This window comes from Solea solea, chromosome 8 (genome assembly GCF_958295425.1).
Source record: "Solea solea chromosome 8, fSolSol10.1, whole genome shotgun sequence".
NCBI lineage: Eukaryota > Metazoa > Chordata > Actinopteri > Pleuronectiformes > Soleidae > Solea > Solea solea.
The window spans coordinates 12,812,474-12,836,168 of record NC_081141.1 but is presented as its reverse complement, the minus strand read 5'-3'; the positions used below and the strand labels follow the sequence as shown (position 1 = coordinate 12,836,168).

The following is a 23,695-nucleotide window of genomic DNA, read 5'->3' as shown; positions in this document are numbered from 1 at the left end:
CGAAAACATCAGATATACTCTGATTCTTCCAGTATGGCCCCCCATGTCCCCCCTTTATTGTCTTTGAAGTAAGATCAGATGCCCCCATCAGGTCCTCTTGACAGGTGTAACCATTTTGTACAGACTGCATATTGATCTTCTTGAGCTTGTACACACTAAAGTCTACAGGTTGCTCTGCTTGAGAAGTTATAGATTCCTGAAACATTTGAGAGAAGCTTTCCAAATTCATGTTCATTATTTTCTCACCTTTTTTAAGAGCGTAAGTTAAGTCCATGGGTGCATCTGAAAGCATTGACATATTCTGCTGCTGACCTGGATTACAGAAGCTTCTATCTTCTATTAAGAGAGGTATTTTAAAACCACAAAGCGTCACTTTATCCTTTTCTTTTTGTTTCAGAATGTTGGCAATGTTTTCAGTGATATTGCCTAGAGTTTGCACATCATCTGGTGCTGCACATGCATAGAGATGTTTGCCAGCTCTATCAGTTAAAAGGGAATAAATGTATTCCTCATCTGTATAAATGTAGTATCCACAATCTCCAACCTCAGCTGGCCACCACAGCCCTTGTTCCAATAGTGAAAGCCACTGTTGATACCACTCAGAATCATCATCATCTGCATCTCCTATAGCTATCGCAGACTTGCTTAAATCCATAGCACCACGTGTTAAATCCACTGGACCCTTTTTTGAGGCAAGTTGTTTCAAAAATTCAGTTGCTGATTTTAAACTAAAGTCTTCAGTTTTTACATCAATATCAAGAATGTTTTTATCCACAACTTTGCCGAATTCAGGTACACTACACTCTGTAAGTGACTGGCATCTATTTAAACGTTTCATTGTTTTTTCTGTTGACAGATTCAGAGCACTTCTGCCAACAATCCAAGGTTTTCTGTTGCTTTCAATATCATTTAAATTGTCACAGCTGTTCCATGGTTTATTTTCCCTGCAGCTCATGTCAAACAATACAAGATCTTCATCTGGCTCAAGAAAGCGATTTCTACTTTCAAAAAGCTGAGAAGCAGCATCCTGCCAAGGAAGTGAGGGTACAGTAAAGTCACTCATGTTCATTTCTTTAAGATTGAGCAATTTGTTATTTTCCCATTGGGGTGTACCGACTGTGGGTGGTACATGTGGTTGATATGTCTGGTATTGTTCCTGAACTTGAGTAGCAAGGGCTTCAGCAAGGGCATAATCATTGAGTTGCTGCCACAGAAGACTCTCGATAAGACATTGGTGCTCAAAGAGCTCAGGTGGAATCACGCCATGTTCTGTAAAGTTGAATAAAAGATCTTTGTAACCATACTCATGTGCTGTCCCATATAACAGACGCTGCATTTCCTCAAGATAACGCTGGGTTGGGGAAATTGTAGGATCTTGTCCTACCTGAGATTGTAGATGTTCTTTATGGCTATCTGCACCAACACAGGTTGTAAATGTTGTTGTACTTGAAAGGATGTCCTCCTTACGCTTTGGTATTAAACTACTGAGAAGGCCTTTTTCACTTTCCTTTCTAGAAGCACAAGTGCTCATTTCACTCGTGCCTGCTTTGAAAATGCTGGATAACAAATTAGGAGTGCTGGTTTTAGGTTCCACTTTCCCAGGCAGCAATGTTGATGGCTGCTGTGCTTTTGATGACGGTTCATCTGTGACACTAAAAAGACCTGCAAGGAATCCTTTTTGTGTGAGACCTTTTAAATCCTTATCTGTGGCTATATCTTGAGATGAATGCACCTCTTTTGGTGTGATTCTTTGAATTTGTGGTTGCCCCTGTTCTGTACATGGATGTGGTTGCTCTTTTACTTCAAGGTTCACTGAGTGTTCCACATTACCTGAAAAGTTGTTCAACAGGTCAGATAAAATCCCCCCTGATTCAGACTGGCCTGGATTTTGCCCTGACTTAAGATACTGTTGATCTGTCAGACCAGGCTTGGGTGACTGTTCCTGTTGCACATTTTCACTTGATGCAAGCTTTAGAATACCTGAAAGCAAGCCCCCACTTTGAGTAGGCTGTTGAGTATTTGTCATTTTGCCAGGTTGCTTTTGTGGTTGAGGTGAAGTCTGACCAAACAGACCAGACAAGAATCCTCCTTGCTGGCTGGGTTGAGAGGACTGTTGAGCAGCTGACTGAACAGGTCCAACAATGTTTGACATGTTGCCCTGTTGAGACCGAGTCTGTATAGTAGATTGTGATGATAAATTATCAGCCGATGCTAACTTATTATATAGCCCTGACAAAAGCCCACCTGGCTGTGGCTCTGGTGCTGAGGCAGCAGCTTGTGTAGGTATCTGGTTTTGTCTCCGCAAAGGCTGTCTGTTACCTTGTTGGGGCTGATGCTGGATTGAATGACCAACAAGTGGCTGCTGTTGTGATGGAGTGGTAGGATCTGTGGAAAACAGCCCAGAGAGAAAACCACCTTGTTGATTTGGCTGCTGAGACATCTTAGGGTCAGTTTTTTGTGCCTGGTGATGTTCAATTTTGTTCATTAATCCAGTGAACAGTCCTCTAGGACTACTCTGGGGCTGTTGCGGAGGGACCTGTTTTTGTCGTTGAAGATTCTGTCTATTGCCCTGATGCTGGTTAGGTTGCTGCCCTGATGGCCCCCGTAGTTGCTGGTTTTGTGAGGGCTGGGCTTGGTGTGCAGAGGCAATGTCTTGACTCCCCAAAAGACCAGAGAGGAAACCTCCTTGAGGTGTTTGCTGCTCTGTTTTTTGGTTAGTCTCTTCAGCACCAGGTTGTAACTGAGATGAAGTATAATTAGGTTCTGCAATTTTGTTAAAAATTCCAGAAAGTATATTACCTGATTGCTTATTTGGTTGTGTATGTTGTGGAGTAACAAGCCCCTTAGGAGACTGGGTAGAGGTGTCTGTGGGTTTGAACAAACCTCCAAATAATCCACTCGGTTGAGACATTGTTGGTGTTATCTTAGGGGGTAGATTTTCTGCTGTTTCATCAGGTTGTGGCTGTTGTTGATCTGAGGTAACAGGTTGACTTAGTTGCTTGTCAGCTTGACCAGAGGGAGGTGCTTCTGTTGAACCCAAATTTATCATTTTTGACAAAATCCCTGCTGAATGAGACGGAGGATTGGCCTCTTGACTCAAGTTTTGTTGATGGTCATCTGTTTTCACTGTATGGTAAGCTACTTCTGGATGTGACTCTTCACTGAACTGAGATGGTTGAGTCACAGTGTCTGTAGCTATTTTCAAGAGCCCAGACAGGACTCCAGATAATGGTTGTGCAGCAGCTGGTGGTGCTTGTTTTTGAGCCGGAATTTGACCTGACTGGTCTCCTGACAGTGTTGACTGTGGCTGCTTTGTAGGAGCAGAAACGGTGTCAGAGGCAAATTTTAAAAATCCAGACAAAAGTCCTCCTGACTGCTGTGTAGTAGAATTTTGTTGTGTTTGTAAGGAAGGCTGTGTGGATGATGAAAATAGGCCTGAGAATAATCCACCCTGTTGAGACTGACTATCCCCTTTCTGGGATTTCTTTCCAGGTGACACATCTTCGATTAAGCCTACATTTATCAGTCCAGAAATAATTCCTTGAGCTTGTGGTTGTGATGTGGAATTTTCAACAGGTCTGGGAAGACCTTGATCTTTAGGAGGGACATTTGCTTCAGGCTGGATATCTGTCATGCACTGGGGATCTTTTTCAGACACTCTTTGTTCTTGAGACACTTGTTCTGTTCTGCTGCAAATGTTCTCTGTGACTTCAGGGACCATTTGTTTAGCATGTCCTTCAGCTTGACTAGGTTTGGATAATGTCACAGGAGGCATAGTTTGTAGTTTTAGAGGTTCCTTGGTAGGTTCACCTGGGACTACTTTAAACAGGTTTGAAAACCAGCCAGTTTCTGTGTTTCCTTTGGGAACGCTATCAAGAAGTTCAGCACGACGTGGAGAGGGAGTTCTTGCGCTAGGCAATGAACTTTTTGGAGGGGTGGTGGCATCTTCGCCTGATGCAAACTTAAGAACCCCTGAGAGTACACCTCCCTCTGTTTTTTGGGGAGTGTCTTTGGAAATATTTTCAGAGGTGAAAAATGGAATTTTGAGTTTGCTGCCTAAAAATGACTCTTCTACAGGCTTGGAGTGACTCTGTGTGGAATTTTCAGGAGGAACTGTTGATATGAGATTAGCGAGAGACTTCTTAAAAGGAGTGAATAATCCAGTTTCTTCTGCACTGCTTTCTGGTTTTGGTTCAGATATTGCCAATGCTTTTCTTTGCTGAGTATCAGGTAGTTCTCCTGATGACTCTGTTTCTGGCAGAAGGTCTACTGACCCACTTCCTGTTTCTTGTGAAAGCTCAATTGATCCACTTCCATTGTCTGGTAATAGTTCAACTGATCCACTTTCTGAATCTGGCCTAGTGTTACCCAACAGCTGTTGCTCTGTTTGAGACCCATCATTAGGACTTGTGGTTCTGTTTACAGACCCTTGCTGGGATTCAATGCTTGCAGCTGATCCATTTCTTTGCTCTGATGGTTGAGGTGATGGGTCTCGAGATGGTGGTGCACTTGAAAAAAATCTTAAAGGACTAAGCCTTCCTAGCATGGATTCAAACCCAGATGTTGGTTGGTTTGAAGAGGTTGCACTGCCCTGTGCCTCTGTGCCAGTATGTGTTGATGTCTGATCAGTCTCAGCTTGTTGACTGGTTTCAGAGGACTGAAATGGCAAAAGAGACTGAAGGGAAAACTTTTTTTCTGTTGTGGGTTCCTGAGAGGCCGGAGGAACTATGGCCACTGGGGGGGAAGTACCACCACTTTTGGGAATAAATGAAAGTAGCTTTGAAATGCCAGAGTCAGGTTGAGCTGATGGTTGTGAAGTAGGTAGATCTGTAGCAGTGGTGCCAGAAGTTTCTGTCGGTTCAGTACTACCTTTAGGAATCAAAGAGAGTAATTTTGACATACCAAAGCCTGTATGTGGTTGGGAAAATGGAGTTGGGTGAGATAAATCTTCCTTAGTGGCAGATTTTGACCCTGTGATTGTACTGAATAATGAACTCATGGTATTTTTTACTCCACCTATTCCCTGTTGCGCAACACTGTCCTCCTTAACTTCAGGGCTGATTTCTGTGATATTAGTATTTCCAGGTTGTACAGGATTGGTGTCGGGTGGCAGAGCTGGTAGTTTTCTTCTAATTGGTTTAGGCATTGATTCATAGCTGTTAATCTCCTCCTCTTTTACAACCAGATATTCAGACACTGAGTGAACTAAACTCTGCAGTTCATTCATTGGATCTATGTATTCATCACTTGGCTCCTCTACAGGAGACAACGTAGGGTCTTGTCCACAACTTGTTCTTCTTTTGGTTGAATACCCTTGTCTTCCAAAAGTTGACGTATAGTTACCAGGGTGGTAGAAACTTTCATATTCGTAAGTAAAATCCCCCTCAGTGAAGGTCAGGTCATCTAGTTCTTCTTCAGATCCAAATGAATACTGCATCTCATCTGAACCAACTGAGCCATATTCAGTCCTCCCACTGATCCTTTCAGCCTCTTCTTTACAAAAAGCTGCATAGTTCTCAAGTGTGTCCCCCAAGGCAGTTTTGGCCCACAGTCTGGTCTTGTAAAGTAAATGTTCTCTCTCTGCTTGCTGTTGTAGCTGTTTGACAGAGGGAATAATATCAATTTCAGGAGGGGACAATTCATTGTCAAAGCTGCCGGCTTCCTTATAAACTAAACGTACTTCTCCACTACCAAAGCCACGCCTCTGTCTGTGTTCATTTGGCTCAGTGTCCCCTGTATCCTCAGGGGAGAGCGCATCACATTCTACTGTCTGGTAGAACCGACTGCCTTTGGATTCACACTGGCTGTCACTGATTCGATAAATGATGCTTTTATCTTCGTCCTCCCACATTTTCTGCTCAGCATCCAAGTAATCATCCAGGACACTTGAATCAGGCACATTATATTTGCTCTCCCAATCCTCAACACCCATACCTGAGTCAACAGGAGTTATTCTTACTCCACCCTTACTGCGTGACAGCCTTGATTATAGAAAATGGGAAAAAAAAGTGCCATGCAGGAAGCAGTGGAACACGATGCAAAGAAGAAGGAAGAAAGAAAATGTAAACATTAATCAAAAGTATAGATTATGCAAACAGAAGCATGTATACAAGAAATGAGAAATAAAATGGAAAAAATACATGACAATAATAATAATTATAATATAATTATTATTATTTAGATCACAAACAGCAATAACAGACATAGTTAATGCATAATGCCAAAGGCATTGTACTGAATGTGCTCAAGCTCAACATTTTAAGGCTGAGACACCTCATTTTTTTGAATAATATCTTTATAAATAATGACAACTGTATTATTTGTTGAAAAAATAAATCTTTTTTTATCAAAACCTTATTGTGTGATTCCACTCCTCTTGGTAACATGATTGTATGAGTGAGCGTATATACATGGATATAAATGGTTCAGAATCCAAGTTAAGAGTATAAATGTGTGTATGTATGTATGTATTTAATGCCACTTGATGACCATGGGAGTATTACACTCAAGTAATTCTGCAGTGATGAGTTGTCCGTTTGCTCATGTGAGTGGGTATGTATTTACCTGGGTCCCCTCGTTTCTCTATAGTCCAGTTCATAGCTTTGTGTAGAGTCTGACTCTCTGGAAAGGGGTTGGTGTTGGACCCTGTGTCCTATTGGGTACTGGTGCACTGATGAATTTGTCTGGGAGGTGTTGTGGAACCTTGGAGGTCTGTTGCTAGTTTCACTGCGGTAGTCACTATCGCGGTCATCCATCAAACTGTCACGGTCATCGAAAGCTGGATGAAGGACAACACATAATTTGTGATATTAACATATGACTAATAAATATACAGCACTTTTATAGATTTCTATATGTTATGTGACAGAACAGCCTTCTGGTATTAAATGATCTTCTCTCTGGTTATCATTACTGTGGTGGCCAATGGTCACTTATTTTACACTTTGTCCAAAAGAGTATATGCCACAGCTACCACACATCATAAAAAAACATTAACTTGAGACAAACTGAGTGAAGCTATGTACACTGTTAAAGGTAACAGGAAAGAGACAAGAAAAAGTTTGAATGTACAGCTCCCTCTTGTGGTAGAAGGTATACAATACAAAGACCAAGTCATGCACCAACTTTAGATAAACTGAATCAAACTATTTATAACAAATAACATAAAACATGCACACAAAATTGGCACTTATGTGTCATAAAACAATTTATATGAACAATGTACAATGAAGACACAAAGGATATAGCCAAACATGCAGTAACATTTTATTTGGGGCAAATAACAGACTATGAGGTGAAGAAAACGAAGAAAAAAACAACCATTATACGTACTCTGCTGGTCACTCCATCCAAAATAACTCCAACTGCCTAGTGGCATGGAGGCAGGTGTTTTAAGAGGTCAGGAGAAAAAGTAATTCCATTACTAAAGAATCGGTGACCAATGAGTGTTGATGGCATAATGAGTATGTAACACATGACTGGACTGAAAACAACCACCAATATCTGTGCGGCTTGAAAGGTGAAAAATGAAAAAAAGTAAAGCTGAAGTAAAAATGTGGACCAGATGGATTTCACATCAAGTAAATGTGGTCAACTGGGGAAGGAAAAAGTGGCTGATGTGAAATTGTCTTTCTACCACAAACACAGAAGGGAAGGACCCTCTAAAGACAGAAACACAAACTCTATATGAGTGTTAAAGAGTAATGTCAGAGTGGTATGAACATGTTTCTACATGTTTTGACGACAACACTTACAGCACTGTGAGGGCACAGATGCCAATCGTCTCCTCTGAACCTCTTCCTGCAATGGATACTTTCATGAGACCAACATTGAAACAGAAAAACAGAGAGAAAGATATCATGTGAATGTGACATCAAGGTTGTAACAACCACTGTTTGCCATTAGGTGGCAGCAAAGAACCAACACAAACTTTCACATCACTGGGAGGAAAGCACTGTCTGACAGTAGTTGGTTAAAAAAAAAAAAGTACAACCAAACAAACGAAATAAACGAAACATTTACATTTCAGATGGAATATCTCTTCTTAGTTACTGGAAATCATTTGGTACAGTAATAACTTATGATCCATGGTTTTTGGTTGGTTTAGTAGGATTAACACAGAAAACACAGTGTGGTTTTTTTAAGTTTTTAAACACAAACACTTGTGAAATTGAATTCAGGATGAGACCATGGGTTCATATTAGTGTCATAATAATTCTTACCAGACAACCTAACCCTATAAAAGTGGAGAAAAAGAAAGCCCATCCAATTTGGAATTCCCCATGAATGAAGTGCATCTCAAAAAGATTAAGTCTTCATAATTTACTCCCAGGAAATGTGCTTTTATAAGAAAACTTACCTCGTCATGTATCCGCATAGTATTGATCCGCTCCAGTTTACTGGTCCAGTATTGAGCCTCGTCTTCAGGGATCTCTGGACATATGGATTGGACAGAAGACAAGGGTGGTTTAAAAGTGAGCGGAATTAAAGGAGTGTCAAGAAAATCTAAGTGGAGGAAATACAGCCACATGGGATAGATGGAAGGACGGATAGCAGGACTGAGAAGAGGGTGGAAAGGCACAATGTGAGAGAATATTGTAGGAAAAAAGCAAAGGCACAGTAGCTTCACGCTGCTTCCAGTGGCCTCTGCTCCCTATCTCGTACCGTCTCACCCAATCCAGAATGCTTGATGTGCTCCCATCTTATGTTCATATGTGTTTAAGAGCATACGAGGAGGTTTCCTTATTGGGGTCAGAAATGGAAGGGTCATCTTCAGGAGCCTCACAAGTTCTCCCCAAAACCAAAAAGCTAATTTTTGCTTCTTTAAATGATAGTAACACATGGCAGTCACAGCTTGTGCCAAGCAGATTTTTATACTATTCCAGGGAGCAGTGATACCAGACACATTTTATTAAACTGTATGCTTGTACAAAGTGTATAAAACATTGGTAACACTTTATATTAATGTACACATTATTCACCGCTAACTAGTACATGAATTCAGATTTTTCCTGCAATTAACTCCTAATCATCACTTATTGACTTTTTCACTATAAATTAATGCATTGTTGTTTCTGAATAATGGCGTGAATAACCGGTCTTAATTCATGTTGTATTAGAGGTAGAATAAGGTGTTAATACGTGCTTAATAATTACTAATAAAAGGCTAGTACGCTTCTTATATGCATGTTAGTAAGCACCTAGTTAATGGTGAATGTGTGTACCTTAATATAAAGTGTTACCAAAACATTTTTAATGTTTAAAATGCTTAAAATAGTAGCTCCACAAGACTTTGAGTATTTCTCAGTATAGTTGTGTTTTTTTGTTGCGTCGACGACAATACTAAGCTGCACAAAGAAGGTGATTTATTTTATGTCACAACTGACAGAAACCTATAAAAAACACCAAGAAGCACCCACAAAGTAAACTTGTGGGTAAGTAAAGTAACTTATTTCTGCCTTCAACACAGCAAGAGTTTTGAATCTGTTCGTGTGAGTGCAGTCCGGATAACCGAAAAGATGTAACTCCCTATTGATTAGGAGCCAAGTTGTTAACTGGATATGTCAGTTACTTAAACTTTCTTTCAAAGCATTTGTCAATGTTTCCTAAAAGAGGGAAATGGCTATCTTATCTCAATCTTCAGGCCCTGGCTATTGTGTAAAGATGAGTAAACAGTGCCACCTCAACATCAGGTGAGTGTTGGAAAAAAAATCTAACCCCAGGCAGTGTGGAGGCAAAGGCAGCTCAAGAGCAGACACTTCAGAAAGCTCTTTAAGATAAACTGCTTTTCCATAAAAGAAAAGTGGTCAACAATAATTGTTGCAGGTTAGGTGATTACACTCGGGAATAAAAAACAAGAAGAAAAAGAAAAAAGTATGAAAAAGTGCTAATGTTACTCAGAAAAAAGCCCTAGTAAAAACTTAATGAACCCTAATGGTACTTCAATAAGCTTCAGCGATTCTATAGTGGAGGTGAAAACTGTTAATTCTCATTTACCAAAAGAAAAAGCACCTGGCTAATGAAGGCAACAAGTGTATCAGTAGTTCTGTGAACATGTGACCATTCACATTTGGAAAATAAACTCTTTAAAGGTGCCAAATCTGATGGCAATCACGTGTGCACAAAAAAACCCATTAAAACTGACACGTAACATTATGTACACCTCATGTTCCTTGTGTGACTGACAGGCAAGAGCTTTCTTTGAAAATAAAACCAGATGGACTCCCTAATCTGGATGCTTGAAACTATTTTCTGCTCTGACCAAGCTGCTAATTCCTCACCATGTCTATTGCTGCATTCAAGTGGACACAGAGCTTTCAGGAAACTTAAAAGTGTACAGGTTGTGAATATGATACAGTGAGTTTTACAATAGTCTTGTCTCATGGACACTGTAATCAACCCAATTTGAAGGCACCATATTAATATACAGGATGTAGTGGTTCTGACGGTACACAGATGCAACAGGCAAACTGGCTACCAATGTAGAAGCTTCCAAACAACACACAGACAAGGAGTGTGAAGTCACTCTCTGACTGACATGAATGCAGTTCTATACATTTTTGTTTCTTGCCATATTGTAAGACTACTAATTAACCACTTTTTGAAGGAGTGAAACTATCATTTAGCCAAGGATGATTAAATTATTATTATATTATTAAGGTTTTTATTATTTTTAGTAGTAGTAGTATTTGATTATTAGTATTATTATTATTTTGATGAAGACATTAGAGGGATTGTGCTGTGTTTTTGTGCATACATACCAAAGGGTAACTCAAAGCGGGTGTCAAGCAGCACTTGGTGTGGAGTTGGGTTGGAGGTACCGCATATCTCATCTTCCCTCATTAACACCTCAGAGTCCAGAGACGTCCACTCTCCTGGTCCCTCCTGAGTGACAGAGCAGGACAACCGAAGGATAGTAATTGAGAGAATATAGTAATTGAGGTCACAGATGGGCTGAGGAGGAGAAACCTGAGCAAATATGCATGGATGAAGATGACAGGAGGTACCACAACAGTTTAGAATAGAAACAACGTGGGGAAGTCAAACATTAGAGACTGATTTACAAATGAATACGCAGGCATTGCTGCAAAACTTTTCCAAAGAATCTAATGAGCTCTGTCCTCTTGGCTTGGCTGCAGCAGACTAAAGTGAGCTGCAGGAGAAGGCAGTGGTTTAATTAGAAGTGGTAGGTGGAAGGTGAGAGTGTGTTTATTGTGAGGGTTGTCATGAGCTAAAGCACATTCAGTACTGCACATACTGTACGTAATTATTTTAACGTTCATCCATGTGAAGTGAGGAAGTGTCTCACATTCATATACAAGCAGCAGAGAGTGGAAAAAAAATATTCACATCGGCCACAATTAACAGATCAAAAACTGCATATTTGTGGAGTTCTGATTCCTGACTGGATACAATGTTACTTGAAATATATTTGAAACGTTTCTACTGGATTTACTGTCTGAGAGAATAAGACTGGGAGACGTGCATCTGACCAAACAGTCTAAATCAGTCAGTATGCTTACATGTTTCATCGAGCTAAGGCCGTAGTCCGACTAAGACTGGCAGTCAGACAACTTGCTGTATCTCTCTGTAAGCTAGTGTGTCAGAAAGTTTCCTGTTGACCTTTATAATTTCTCAGGGTTCACATACTTTTTCTTGCAACTGTATGTTAGTCTGACTAAGACTAGCTCTTTTTAGTCAGATTAATGTGTTTACATGCCAAAACCAAATTATTGTCTTAGTCTTTTAACATGCATGTAAGTGATAGCAGTCATCTACTGTTTGTGTTATGTTTGTAGTTTATAATCAATGAAAATAAAACTAGTTTGGATTCCATATACAAACTTAAGGCAATAACCTTGCTGTATGGAGGCCGCCAACATGCACCAACACTTTTCTACAGCATGGATAATGGACAAGTGTGTCAGTTTAGAACAGCTCCACTCACATAAAGCTGATGTGTAAACCAGTGAATAAGGAGGAAACAGCAGACAGAGTGAGAGAGGAGAGGTTTGTGAAATAGAGTTCTTTCTGGAAGGCCAAGTGAAGGCCAACCAAGTTTCCTAACGTGCTTGGGAAAGGGAGGGGTAAGTGGAGGAGTCGTCCTTATGTTGCACATAATGAACGTTTAATATAATGCATTTGTTTCATTTAATAGTAACTCTGGCTTCACATGAACTCATGGCCTGAAATATCTCGAAATGAGAAAATAAATGACAGTCACCATGACAGAAGCATTAACCTTCAGGTTTTCAGACATTTACAAAAGTAGTTGATAAATGAGACATGAAAAATCCAAATTTCTAAAAATCAGCTTCACTGCACACGTTTTCAGGTTTGACTTAAGACCTCAAGGTTCTGAAATTCTGGTAAATTCCTCGCTCACAAATAAAGTTTAAGGAAAAAACAAAACAGAACTAAATTATTGTGTGTAGCAATTTGTGTAAGAGGATGAAATAATGAAGTTGGGAAATAAGTTACTTCTCAAGCCAGTTTTTTGTTTTTATGCGATTCCATTGCTGACTTGTTACATTTGGTTTCCTATTTTACTTTTTATTTATTTACAAGAACTTATTGATTTGCACTTCATCACACTCTGTCATGATGCGTACAACCAGCGTTACTGTATTCAGTTTTTAATCGTTTTTGCTTTGTTGTCATTTCGAAACTCTGCTTTTCAAAAGGTGCCATAAAACTCAAATGCATTATTATTATCATTATTGTTGTTATTATTATTATTGGCCTTTCTGCATGGAGTTTGCATGTTCTCCACGTGTGTGTGTGGGCTTCCTCCCACAGTCCAAAAACATGCAACGTGGGGATGAGGTAAATTGGACACCCTAAATTGACCATAGGTGAGAGTGAATGGTTGTTTGTCTCTATGCGTGTGTGGCCAGGGTGACCCCCCCTACCGCCCGATGTAGCTGAGATTGGCACAGCACCCCCCGTGACCCTCTGGTGTAGGATAAAGTGGTAGATGATGGATGGATATTATGTTTTGTGCTGGAGGTGCGTTACCTCATCAGACTGTCGGATGGTGTCCAGTGGTATCAGTGCTGTGCCGATCATAGTGTCCCAGATCAAACCTTTATTCCACAGCTCCACCACCAGACCCGACTCCAGATGATTGATCTCACTGTGAAGAAACACACAAACACACATGAACTATATTACACAGAGAAAAAGTAAAATTGTTGGAGTAATGTTGTCCTGCTTGTATGTCTGATGTCCCACCAACATTATTATATCACATAACCTGGTTTTACATGCAAGATATTATACTAAACATCTAGTTATATTTGCTGACCTCCTGTTAACTTACCTGAAATTAAAAAAAATTGTACTTACAGCATTAATAATGATACTCACAATAAACAAGTTTGCATAATGTTGGAAAAGTCAACTCAGGGCTGAGGAATAAATGATGGCAATATTATATCAAGATATCAAGTTTATTCATTATTTATCATACAAATGTCTGTTTATACTTTCATATTATTTCATGTTTTGATTATTTTATTACCTATAATGTTTAATTCTACGTTTTCTCCTTTAAATCATTGGAGTTTGTGTATGAAAAGTGCCAAATATATTCTACTTACTTATTATCTGACATTTACTGAAATAATATCCATATTGATTAACTGTGATAAAATGTATGGCCATGTCACTCAGCCCTGAACCAACTGATTACATTTTACAGTGTACACATGACGCATTGGTCTTAGTCCAACATGACACAGTAGTCTACTCTTCTTCTCCCGTTAGGTCAATAAGTGGGTTATTTGTATCTTAAACAAGTGAGGGGAGACGGATGACAGCCGTCACTTTCTGACAGATAAGAGAAAACAGCAGCCAAACTGTCTCCGCTCTTTATCTGCATATTCATATTGGCAGTCCCATTCATATTCATATCGCCTTGGTTTGGCTGTCAGTCATCTCTGATGACACTTCACAGCTGGGATGATGGAAGGAAGAGGGTGGGTGGGAGAGAGGCTGTTGTAATGTGTGTGCACACGTGTGTACGTGTGTGTGTGCGTGTGCTGCAGCCACTGACTGAAGAAGTCAAAATGATAATCCAGGATAATGTGAACAGGATTCCCCACTACCATCTTTATTAATATGTTCTTTCTCTCACATGCTTGTGACTGACTGCTGAACATCATAAATGTAAAAAAAAAAGAAAAAAGAATTATGCTGTGGCAGAAAAAAAATATTAATTGGAAAAGGTGCAATGAGAGCAGAGGGCAGAGAGGGCAGCTGGCATCACACAGCACACAGTGTGACTGAAGCATCAAGTGTCATCACCTGCATCCAAATTCACTTGTGTCAGACACAATCTGCACAAATCAGAAATCCCCTCCACCCCATATCTTACATGGCTTTCAAACCATGGCTAGAATAGATGATGGTAATAATTTGAAGTTATATTTTAACCTTTAACCTTATACAAGGCTCCATCATTTTATTTATGGAGAGAAAAAGTTGCAGGGTTTTTCATTCAGGCAGAACAATCATACAAATAGTAATACATACTGATAATTAGCTAATTGCAAGGGCTGCCAGTTTAAATGTTGCTATGTAAACTCAAAAATGCAATATATACTGTACATGTTGGTAAAATTCATATATTCAAGTTGGCATCCTTGCCTTATAGTATAATAGTTACTATTTTGATGGTGTCGTGGTAATGCTCTCTCAACTTTTTAAAGCGGACACAGACCGGAAGCTCCAATTAACGCTGCTTTTGTTTGTGTATCTGCGTCATTACCTCGTTTATGAAACCCTAAAGTTTCAGAACAAACAGTTCAGCCACTGCTGAGAAAAGAAGGTTGTATTGTTTTCCTGGGCTCTGCAAAGCGGAAAGGCATTTCCGTTTGCTGATGATGTCATCAGTAAACATCACCACCGTAGCTCCTCCTGGTGCAGGCGCTAGTCCGGGCACATCCGGTTGCGTACATTCAAACGCAGTAGAAGAAGAACTACTCCCGTTGTAGCTGCTGAGATGCAGAGCATCCATTGTGCCAGAGGGGGAGCTGTGTATCTGAGAGCTGACATACTAATTACGTCACTTCCAGGTACCTGGCCAATCACAGCACAGTGGGAAAGCTCTCGTTGGCTGGCCAATCACAACACAGTCCACGTTCTGGGGTGTGATTTTGGTCTGAAACAGTGCGGCTAACAAGAGTATCAGTGAGGAGTTAATATATGAAAGTAGACCTCCATAACTAATATATTTATATATGAGTGATACGAGCATTCGATGTCACAGGAATTAGTGATATGAATTATATAATAAATAAGTATCCTTAACAAATAAGTCAGTCAGAAAAATCACTTACATAATTCCCTCAAATCATTCAACCGTACATATGATAAATGTTTAAAATGCCCTTAGATAGTGATGTTTAGATTAGAAAAATCTACTTTGATGTTAATTTTCTTTTTGTTAGCCCAAATATTCACCTACTTTCATTTGCTGACTTGTTTTTGGTGGAGGAAAAAGGAAGTCAAACCCTGAGATTGATATAATGCACGTTCCTTCCACCTCAAAAAACAAGTAAAAACACTATTTAGACTATTTCCAAACATCTTGCAGCATTTTGTCTTGTTCTTATCACACTGTGGCATTTTATTCAATAACAAGATCAGCTCGTTTAAAATAAATAAATACAATACAGATTTGTTTTATGTTGAGCCCACTGCCTCACTTCAGAGACGAAACCATATAACATAAAACCACAAATATCATTAGTAGGTCTGATGTTGTCCATCCTTTGAAGTCTGACTCCAACCTGTCTGACTATATACCAGGTGTGTGTGTGTGTGTGTGTGTGTGGACACAGGACCTTTTCTGGCATAAACACTGATCTTTTGAGGACCAGTATGCCTCAAGTTCAGGGCTAAGATTTGAATTTTAGTTAGGTTAAGGTTATGGTCAGGTATTAACTGCTTATGGTTGAGGTTAGGGATAATGCTTAGTTTAGGCTGTTCTAATGAAAGGATATCAATGCACTGTCCTGAGAAGAATAGCTGTACAAACCTGTATGTACACACGTGTGCGTGTGGACATTCAACTCTGCCCTCATCACAACTCATCCATTACTGAAGGAGTCGTTTGTTAGGAAGGAAGAAATGGTGTATTTTTGTCATTCAGAAGCTTCACACTAAGCAAACTCATGAAAAGACACATTTACAAAAGAGCGGTTGGGAGAGAATGAACAAGGAAGAAGTGGCTACTGCTGAGCACGAGGCTTCATAGAAATGATGGAGGGTTGTAGACCATCAACAAGTGAAATCAGTGATGAAAAAAAAAGAAGCTTTTAACATGTTCCTGTGAAGAACATGGACCAGTGCATAAAATGACTTGATTTCTGCCTAAAATTGGTCATTAACTGCACTGATGTCATGAATAATTTCTGCCACTTATAAATATTAAAACAAACTTGCTAAGTGCGGGGACCAAATTATTGTTTCCTGTGTAGAACAACTATTGAATATGTGCTCTTAACTCATTATTTATTTTTAACGGGCCACTGTCTTTAAATATCCAAATATAAACAAATGATATTGTTTATAAGGAGACAATCATTCTCAAACCTTTACCCCTGAATGTTATGTCCCTTTATTTTAAAATGTGGTGGGTGACAGTGAAAAGAAAGTGGAGGTTTCCTGCATGTTATATTTTACCTTTCTTTCTCATTTAGGGTGTTTTTCACATTGAGCCTGTAGCTCATATTTTGAACTTGGGTCCATCATATTAGAAGACCATATTAAATTTTATTATATGATCTTCCTAATGTCTTCTCAGACATTCATATACAAATACATCCAGCTAACTCTCTCTTTACAACCACATATTGGAGAAACTCACATTTCTGATAAAAAAAACAAAACAAAGTCATAAGAGTGTGTTGTTGTTGGAAAAAGGCGGTGGATGCAAGCACACCGAAGTAAATCATCCTGTTAATCTATTCTGATAAAGTCGGTATGTGTCGAGGTTCACGTGGCGAGAAGGAAAAAGGTCACAAATAAAAAAATAAATAAATAACGTCATTGAATTGACAGAAACCTGGAAGAAAAAGGCAAACTATCACCTAAAACACTACAGATTTGTTCTCCATCTGAAATGGAAAGAAATAGCAGTGAGAGAAAGCCAGTAACCTCCAGCACAACACTGTAAATCAGGTCAAAAGATTAAGACCTCCATGCAGTAGCCTGTGACGTGAATACAAACATGATAACAAAAAGCAGACAGAGAGAGATACAATGAAAAAAAAAACAAGGAACGTTAGAACATTACTGCAATGAAAGAAAAATGTAAAGGCAATAAGAAAGAAAAAAGAGAGCGAGGAGCAGAATCTGCATGAGCAGAGACAAGCATGTGAGAGATCTGGTATCTGAGTGCAGAGGGATCAACATCAACCGCTTATCCCTTCATCACACTGGCAAACCAAGCAGCCGTCACACAAGTCACACACAGACACTGCTGTCCAGGGAATCACAGTAAATCATCGGACCAGAAGCCATTATGCCTCACGTTCCAATGACATTTTGCACTTGTCTGCTCCACGCGTTCGGACCGAAATGGGGAAAAAAGCTTTCAGTTTCTCTGCCCCCTCTGCTTGGAATACCCTCCAAACTGAACTTAATTTGCAAGCTTTTATTTCACTGGGAGCTTTCCGCTCGATCTTAAAAGACAGGCAACAGAAATCCATTGAACAGTGCCTGTGTTCTTAAATTGTTACTGTGACCACAACTCTTGCACTTTATGTTTGTCTAGTTGTACTTTTGTATTTCCATGTTTGTATTGCAGTTGCTGCCTTCCTCTTTTTTATTTAACTATGATGTGTGCTGTTGCCTTTCTTGGCCAGGTCACCCTTGTGAAAGAGATCTTGATCTCAATGGGTCTTTTATCTGGTTAAATAAAGGGGAAATAAAAAAAATACAGACTGCTGATACAATCAGCAGTCTGGATTAAAAAAAATGATTTTAGATGTATTTTATAAATATAAATAAGAACAAAAAGTCTCACACTTGAACAACATAATCAGAATGAAACCAGGAAACCAGTACTTTAACATGTAAACATGCAAAAAAGTGCATGTTTTATTCTATTTTCAGATTTCATTTCCACACCTTGCATGCGTGTCCTGAGACACTATGGACACAAAAGTCAGTGTATGCATCCACAGAGCAATGATGAGTGTTAAGAGTTAAGACTGAGGTTTTCATGAATGAATGAATTAAAGCTGCACAAACATAGCGTGGAGCATCACAAGTGTGCACTCTTTACTGCTTACTCATCTGCACCATAGACCATTGATAAGAAATGGACGGCATGTGAAGTCAAGGGTCAGAAAGTTGAAAATAAACTGAATATCCACTACTGGTTGCAAAAGGAAATCAGTTTGAATGACGGTCAATGGCCAAAAAAAAGCATACTTTCTACTTAAATTGTTACATTAGTAAACATTTGCCTGAGGAATGGTCTTCTTCAATAGCACATGACGTCCGTTTGGAGACTATGTTCCATTTAGAGGACACTCATCATATTACAGCACATATAAACGGGCACCGGTGTAACCGACAGTTGGTATCGCCTGTGTGCAACCTGGCAACTGATTGTTATGTGTGACGTCACAACCGCTTGCCACTTGATCTACACTCACACACACCAGATCTGTCACACGAGCAAAATAAGCAGTGAACACACTGAGGCCAGGATGAACTCCAGTGAGCAAACATGAGAAAATCTTTGCAACTGCGTTGTGCCGACAGGAGGCAAAGCTAGGAAACAAGGAAGTGATTGTGCTTCAACCCAATCCAATTTATTTATAAAGCACTTTAAAAACAACCACAGTGGACCAAAGTGCTGCTCAGAATAATAAAGACTTTTATAAAATACATCTAAAAAACTAAATATTAAAAGCAAAGTTAAAAGATTGAAAAAAACATGGGCAAAAGTAGCCGCCATACAATCAATGAATAACAATAATATTAGATAAACAATAACTAATAATAATAATAATAATTAATAAATTGACATAAAATAATGTCACCAACTTAAAATGAGTTTTAAGAAGAGATTTAAAAACAGACAGGGAAGAGGCCTATCTAATGTGCACAGACATCATTCCACTGTTTTTGAACAGTGCACAGTCCTCTCTTAAAAGACGCACAGAGGCGTTTTGCACCATCTGAAGACGAGCGATGGACGACCCATTAACCCCCACATTAAGTGCATTACAGTAATCCAGCCGAGAGGTGACAAAGGCGTGGATTACTGTTTCAAAGTGCTAGTGCGAGAGAATCAGCTTTATTTTGGCCAACTGCCTCAATGAAAAGAAACTTGATTTCATGACAGCCCTAATCTGACTGTCGAATTTAAGGTCAGAGTCCATTTTAACACCCAGATTACGGATGATTGGCTTGATATACTGGGCCAAGTGACCCAGACCTATGTGGTTTTTTTCTTCTGTTTTCTTCTTATCAAAGTTTAAAAAGTGAATAGCCATTAAGGCCTTTATGTTGTCAGACACGTAAGCAATGGTTTAATGCAGTTTATTTAATGCAAAGTTTTACACAGAAAGCAATGGCTGCCGTTGTATCAATGAGTGTTTTGAAATGTGACATATAGTGTTTACAGGTGGAATGCCCTGGCAGCACATGTGTTAATGTACCAGCCAATAATCTGAAACATCCCTAGTCCATTTTACATACGTTATTCCCCATCTATGTTCATTACAAGTCACTGCAACACTGATTTGAGTTCTTTGAAAACTGGTTGCCATCTGGTGCTAAAAAGTAAATTATAGCTAAATACTCTCCAGTATGTGTAATTTCATTGTCATAGAAAATGGTTCTTTGCTGGCTCCTCTAAATTTTATTTGAAAAAAAAAAAAAAAAAAGCATGCTCATCACAAAAAAGGAACTTTAAATTGTAAAACTTTTCTTCACAAGCAGCCAATGAGAAGTTGAACAATTATTAAATAAGGATAATGAAGTGTATTTTTGGACTATCATTTTTTTGGCTGGTTTTGGAGGCAGCTACAGGAGCCAACATGGCAGCAAAAATAACAAAGGCAGATGTGAGCATGGACACAACAGCTGGCAATTTGAGATCGGACTGAGAAGAAATGATGTGACAATTTAATATGTGACAGAAAAGCAAACAATGATAAGACTTTAAAAATTATTAATACATTAAATTAATTCCCAATAACTATTATTGTTACTATAGTTTTTGTATAGACGTTTAGCACGGGTTACCTTAACACAGTTATATATTTATTTTCTATGCAAATGTTTAATTCCTCTGCACATTTTTTAACTTTCAGAGTTTAACTCCTGCTTATTTCTAATTTCTATGTACATATTTAAATTCTATGCAAATGTTTAATTTATCTGCAAATGTTTAATTTTGCTTCATATGTTTCGTTTCATTTCTTTGATTTCTCTGTACACATTTAAATTTACATTTATCTCAGGTCAAATTCAGCATAAGGTTACTGTTTTATAAGTTGAATCTAATGTTTGTTTAATGTATGTTACTGCTACTGGATGCTTGAATTTCCTTCGGGATCAATAAAGTATCTATCTATCTATCTATCTATCTATCTATCTATCTATCTATCTATCATGTGCCACACATGTGGCCAAGAAACATACTTATATAAAGTGATGTGATTCACACACCAAATAGGTGAAAGTACTTTCAGAATCAGTATTAAATTTATTGCAACATACAAGGATTTTGCATCAGTGTTTAGGTGCGTAACAAACAGTCTGGGGAAAGATAAATAATTACACTAAAAATAATGTAAAAAAAGAGATAAAACAGGGACTTAACATTCAAGTACAAGAGCCACAAGAATAAAAGTGAAAGAAGAAATATCAGAACAGACAATATGAAATTTAAAAAAATCCCACCCTCAGAAGCTGAAACACTGAGGTGGTAAAAATGTTTTTATACTAATTTGAGGTCTGACTTTGTAGCCGTGAGTGCGTTTTTCAATATAAATCCAGATTCCAGACATTCAAGAAATGCTCCATGAGCAGCACTATCTTTTATTTGCTTAAAAGTAAAAGTCACGTTAACAAGACAGAAGACAAGACAAGACAAGATAAGACAGAACACCCTCTAGCCTAAATAGATAGTTTGCAGCTGCAGCAATCAGATTTTCTAAAAGGTTAACGGTCAGCAGTAAATATAGCCAGAAAGAAAGAGTGACAGCTATCAGCTGGAGAGAGGCTGAGATTGAGAGGAGCTCTGAGTGCAGATGGAAAAGCTACTCTTTACTTTCTTTCTATTTTTGGACTGGTGTGTTAAGACTCCAGACCCAGTCCAAACTCTTCTCTCACACTGTAAATGAAAAACATATTTCATACTTCACTCTCCATCATCTCTATCTGTTGCCCGTTTTTTTTTTTTTTTTTTTTTTTTTTTTTTAAATCTGCAGCGTTCATCCAGGCCAGAATGACAGCACTCTGACCACACACCGATACAGAGTGGGGCATCACACTAGAGCATGGATACGACCTGGGGGCAAATGCTTTAGTGAAAATACGGTGTAAACATTTAAAAAATAGATGTATAGCAAGTAAAACTTAATACGAAGTAGAAACCGATTGTGATTAACCTGCTGTTTTTGTTATGGACCGGGTTTGACAGCACATTAACCCAACACACAGGCTATGGACGCCATCCACAGTGGATATTAACTCAAAATAAACCACGATGGTTGGATTATGTCAGTAAAAGCAGCAGTTATAGTTCAACAATAATAAAGAAGAAGTGATGGTTGTTGATGGTGAGTTTGACAATAACACCATGACGTGCGTGACAGGTGTCGATCTATGCGATCATGAGGCTAGAAGTTGCTTCCTGGTACCAAACTTTTGACATAAATAAAAGCTTCAACCACAGTAAACTTCAGATTACTGTAACTGCTTCAGAGTTGGGTCAGGCTCGAACAAAAACAAATACAGGTTGGTGTCAGGTTCGCTCAGGGTAGAGCAGTGCACAAAATTACTAGTGTTGCCAGATCTCACCTTCGGGCCTTTGAAAACAAGCCCAAAACAAGCGACTTTTCTCTCTCTCAAAAAAAACCCAAAACCTCAGTATAATGACCACAAGAGGGACTTAAACCAGCCTTTAACATATATTTAACATTATTAAACAGATGGGATATGAACATTTACTCAAAGTCAAATTTAGACCTCTGATAATTAAACTTTGCACACATACGTAAATATCATCCTGAATCCACAAATGTATTATTGCTTTTTGTGTGCCCATCTTCCTTTTTTTTCCTTTTAGCTCCAGGACATCAAACCAATATGTCATTAAATAAAACCAAACTCAGATTTTCCCTCTTTCACTTTAAATATCTCTCACCAATAGAGAAAGACAGTATAAAGGGACTTAAGCCAGGACATGCAAATGTCAGAAACAGTACAACAGAAACTGCAAAAGATCCCACTCTCCTCCATCAGACAACCGTGCAACCCACGACTACCAATATTTGTAAGAACCTTTATAGAAAAGCAAGCCCAAAGTCGCTTATAATACGCAGAATTGGCAACTCTGCAAATTACAGTATTACATACTAACAAGGAAGGCACCTAAATAAAGGATATTTTTGTGTCTGACAAAAAGTTTCTCATCCTTTGAATTTTTGGTTTAAACTCATACAAAAAGACATTGAAGCCAAACAATAAACACATAAAATTATACTATATAAATAAATACTGGTAAAACCTTGAAGATTGAAATACTTAAGCTCACAGCTCAAGCTGAGACCTTTTAGTGTGGACAAGAAAATCTCAGTCACAGTTTCTATACACTAAACCTCCAGCAGTGTTCCAACATGTGACTGCTGCCCCCCAGTGAGCCCAACTGCTGCTAATGAAACTTGGGAGTTAATTAGCCATTTAGCATAGGAGGCCCTGCATGGGGTTCCTTTGCATATAATTGTCATCATTTTTTTTCCTATCATTACGATCGCATTACGTGGTATATTACTCGACATGAGCCGTTGCACATATTATCTCACAGAGAGGTGAGGAAAGAGATAAGATACGCTACTGGAGGATTAATTTATCATTGCTGAGGGAAAAAAAAAAGTAAATAAGGTTAAAGATTTCTTTTTTATAGGTTATTGTGCAATTATTTTACTGGTCCGGCAACCTTGAGATCAAATACTCTATGTGGCCCCTGAAAAAAGAGTTTGACACCCCTGGTCTATGGTCTGTAGACACTGTAGTGTTGTTCAGTTACTACTCTGTTAATATACAGTATAATGCAATTCAAATGTCTTTGGTGATTGCCCAAATGAAACATCTGGGCAAGAAACAGGATACACTTTCATCAGGTTAAAAATGTAGTGGCAAACTTTTAATTACAAAGAAATGTCTGTTCTCTTCAAGCCATTATGTTGAGTTCACCCGATGCTGATTAAGCTCATCAGCTCCGCACAACTTTGTCACTTGTTTTATGTCAAGACAGATGGCGGCAACAGCAACATTGTGCTAGCAGGCTGCAAACTGGTTGGATTAGGACAAAACACACCACAAAGAAGCGCCGGAGAAAAAGACCAAACAGAGGCAGAGTAATAGCAGCAACTACAACAAAAAACCAACAACATTCCCATTAACGTTAACTGCACTTTGCATTTAGTGGCACACTACTTTA

General features: G+C 38.8%; 1 protein-coding gene across 1 annotated transcript in view; it reads right to left on the bottom strand.

Annotated features, from left to right (window-relative positions):
- LOC131463829 (uncharacterized) overlaps positions 1 to 23,695 on the bottom strand; it is a 136,821-nt gene that overhangs the window by 91,282 nt on the left and 21,844 nt on the right. The window contains exons 4-12 of the mRNA XM_058635881.1: positions 13,018 to 13,135; positions 10,761 to 10,884; positions 8,360 to 8,433; positions 7,755 to 7,812; positions 6,565 to 6,778; positions 5,313 to 5,981; positions 2,515 to 2,740; positions 2,245 to 2,385; positions 2,065 to 2,158 (exon numbers count right to left, since the gene is read on the bottom strand). Of these exons, the coding sequence (XP_058491864.1) occupies positions 2,065 to 2,158; positions 2,245 to 2,385; positions 2,515 to 2,740; positions 5,313 to 5,981; positions 6,565 to 6,778; positions 7,755 to 7,812; positions 8,360 to 8,433; positions 10,761 to 10,884; positions 13,018 to 13,135 (1,718 nt within the window). The remainder of the gene's footprint in view (positions 1 to 2,064; positions 2,159 to 2,244; positions 2,386 to 2,514; positions 2,741 to 5,312; positions 5,982 to 6,564; positions 6,779 to 7,754; positions 7,813 to 8,359; positions 8,434 to 10,760; positions 10,885 to 13,017; positions 13,136 to 23,695) is intronic.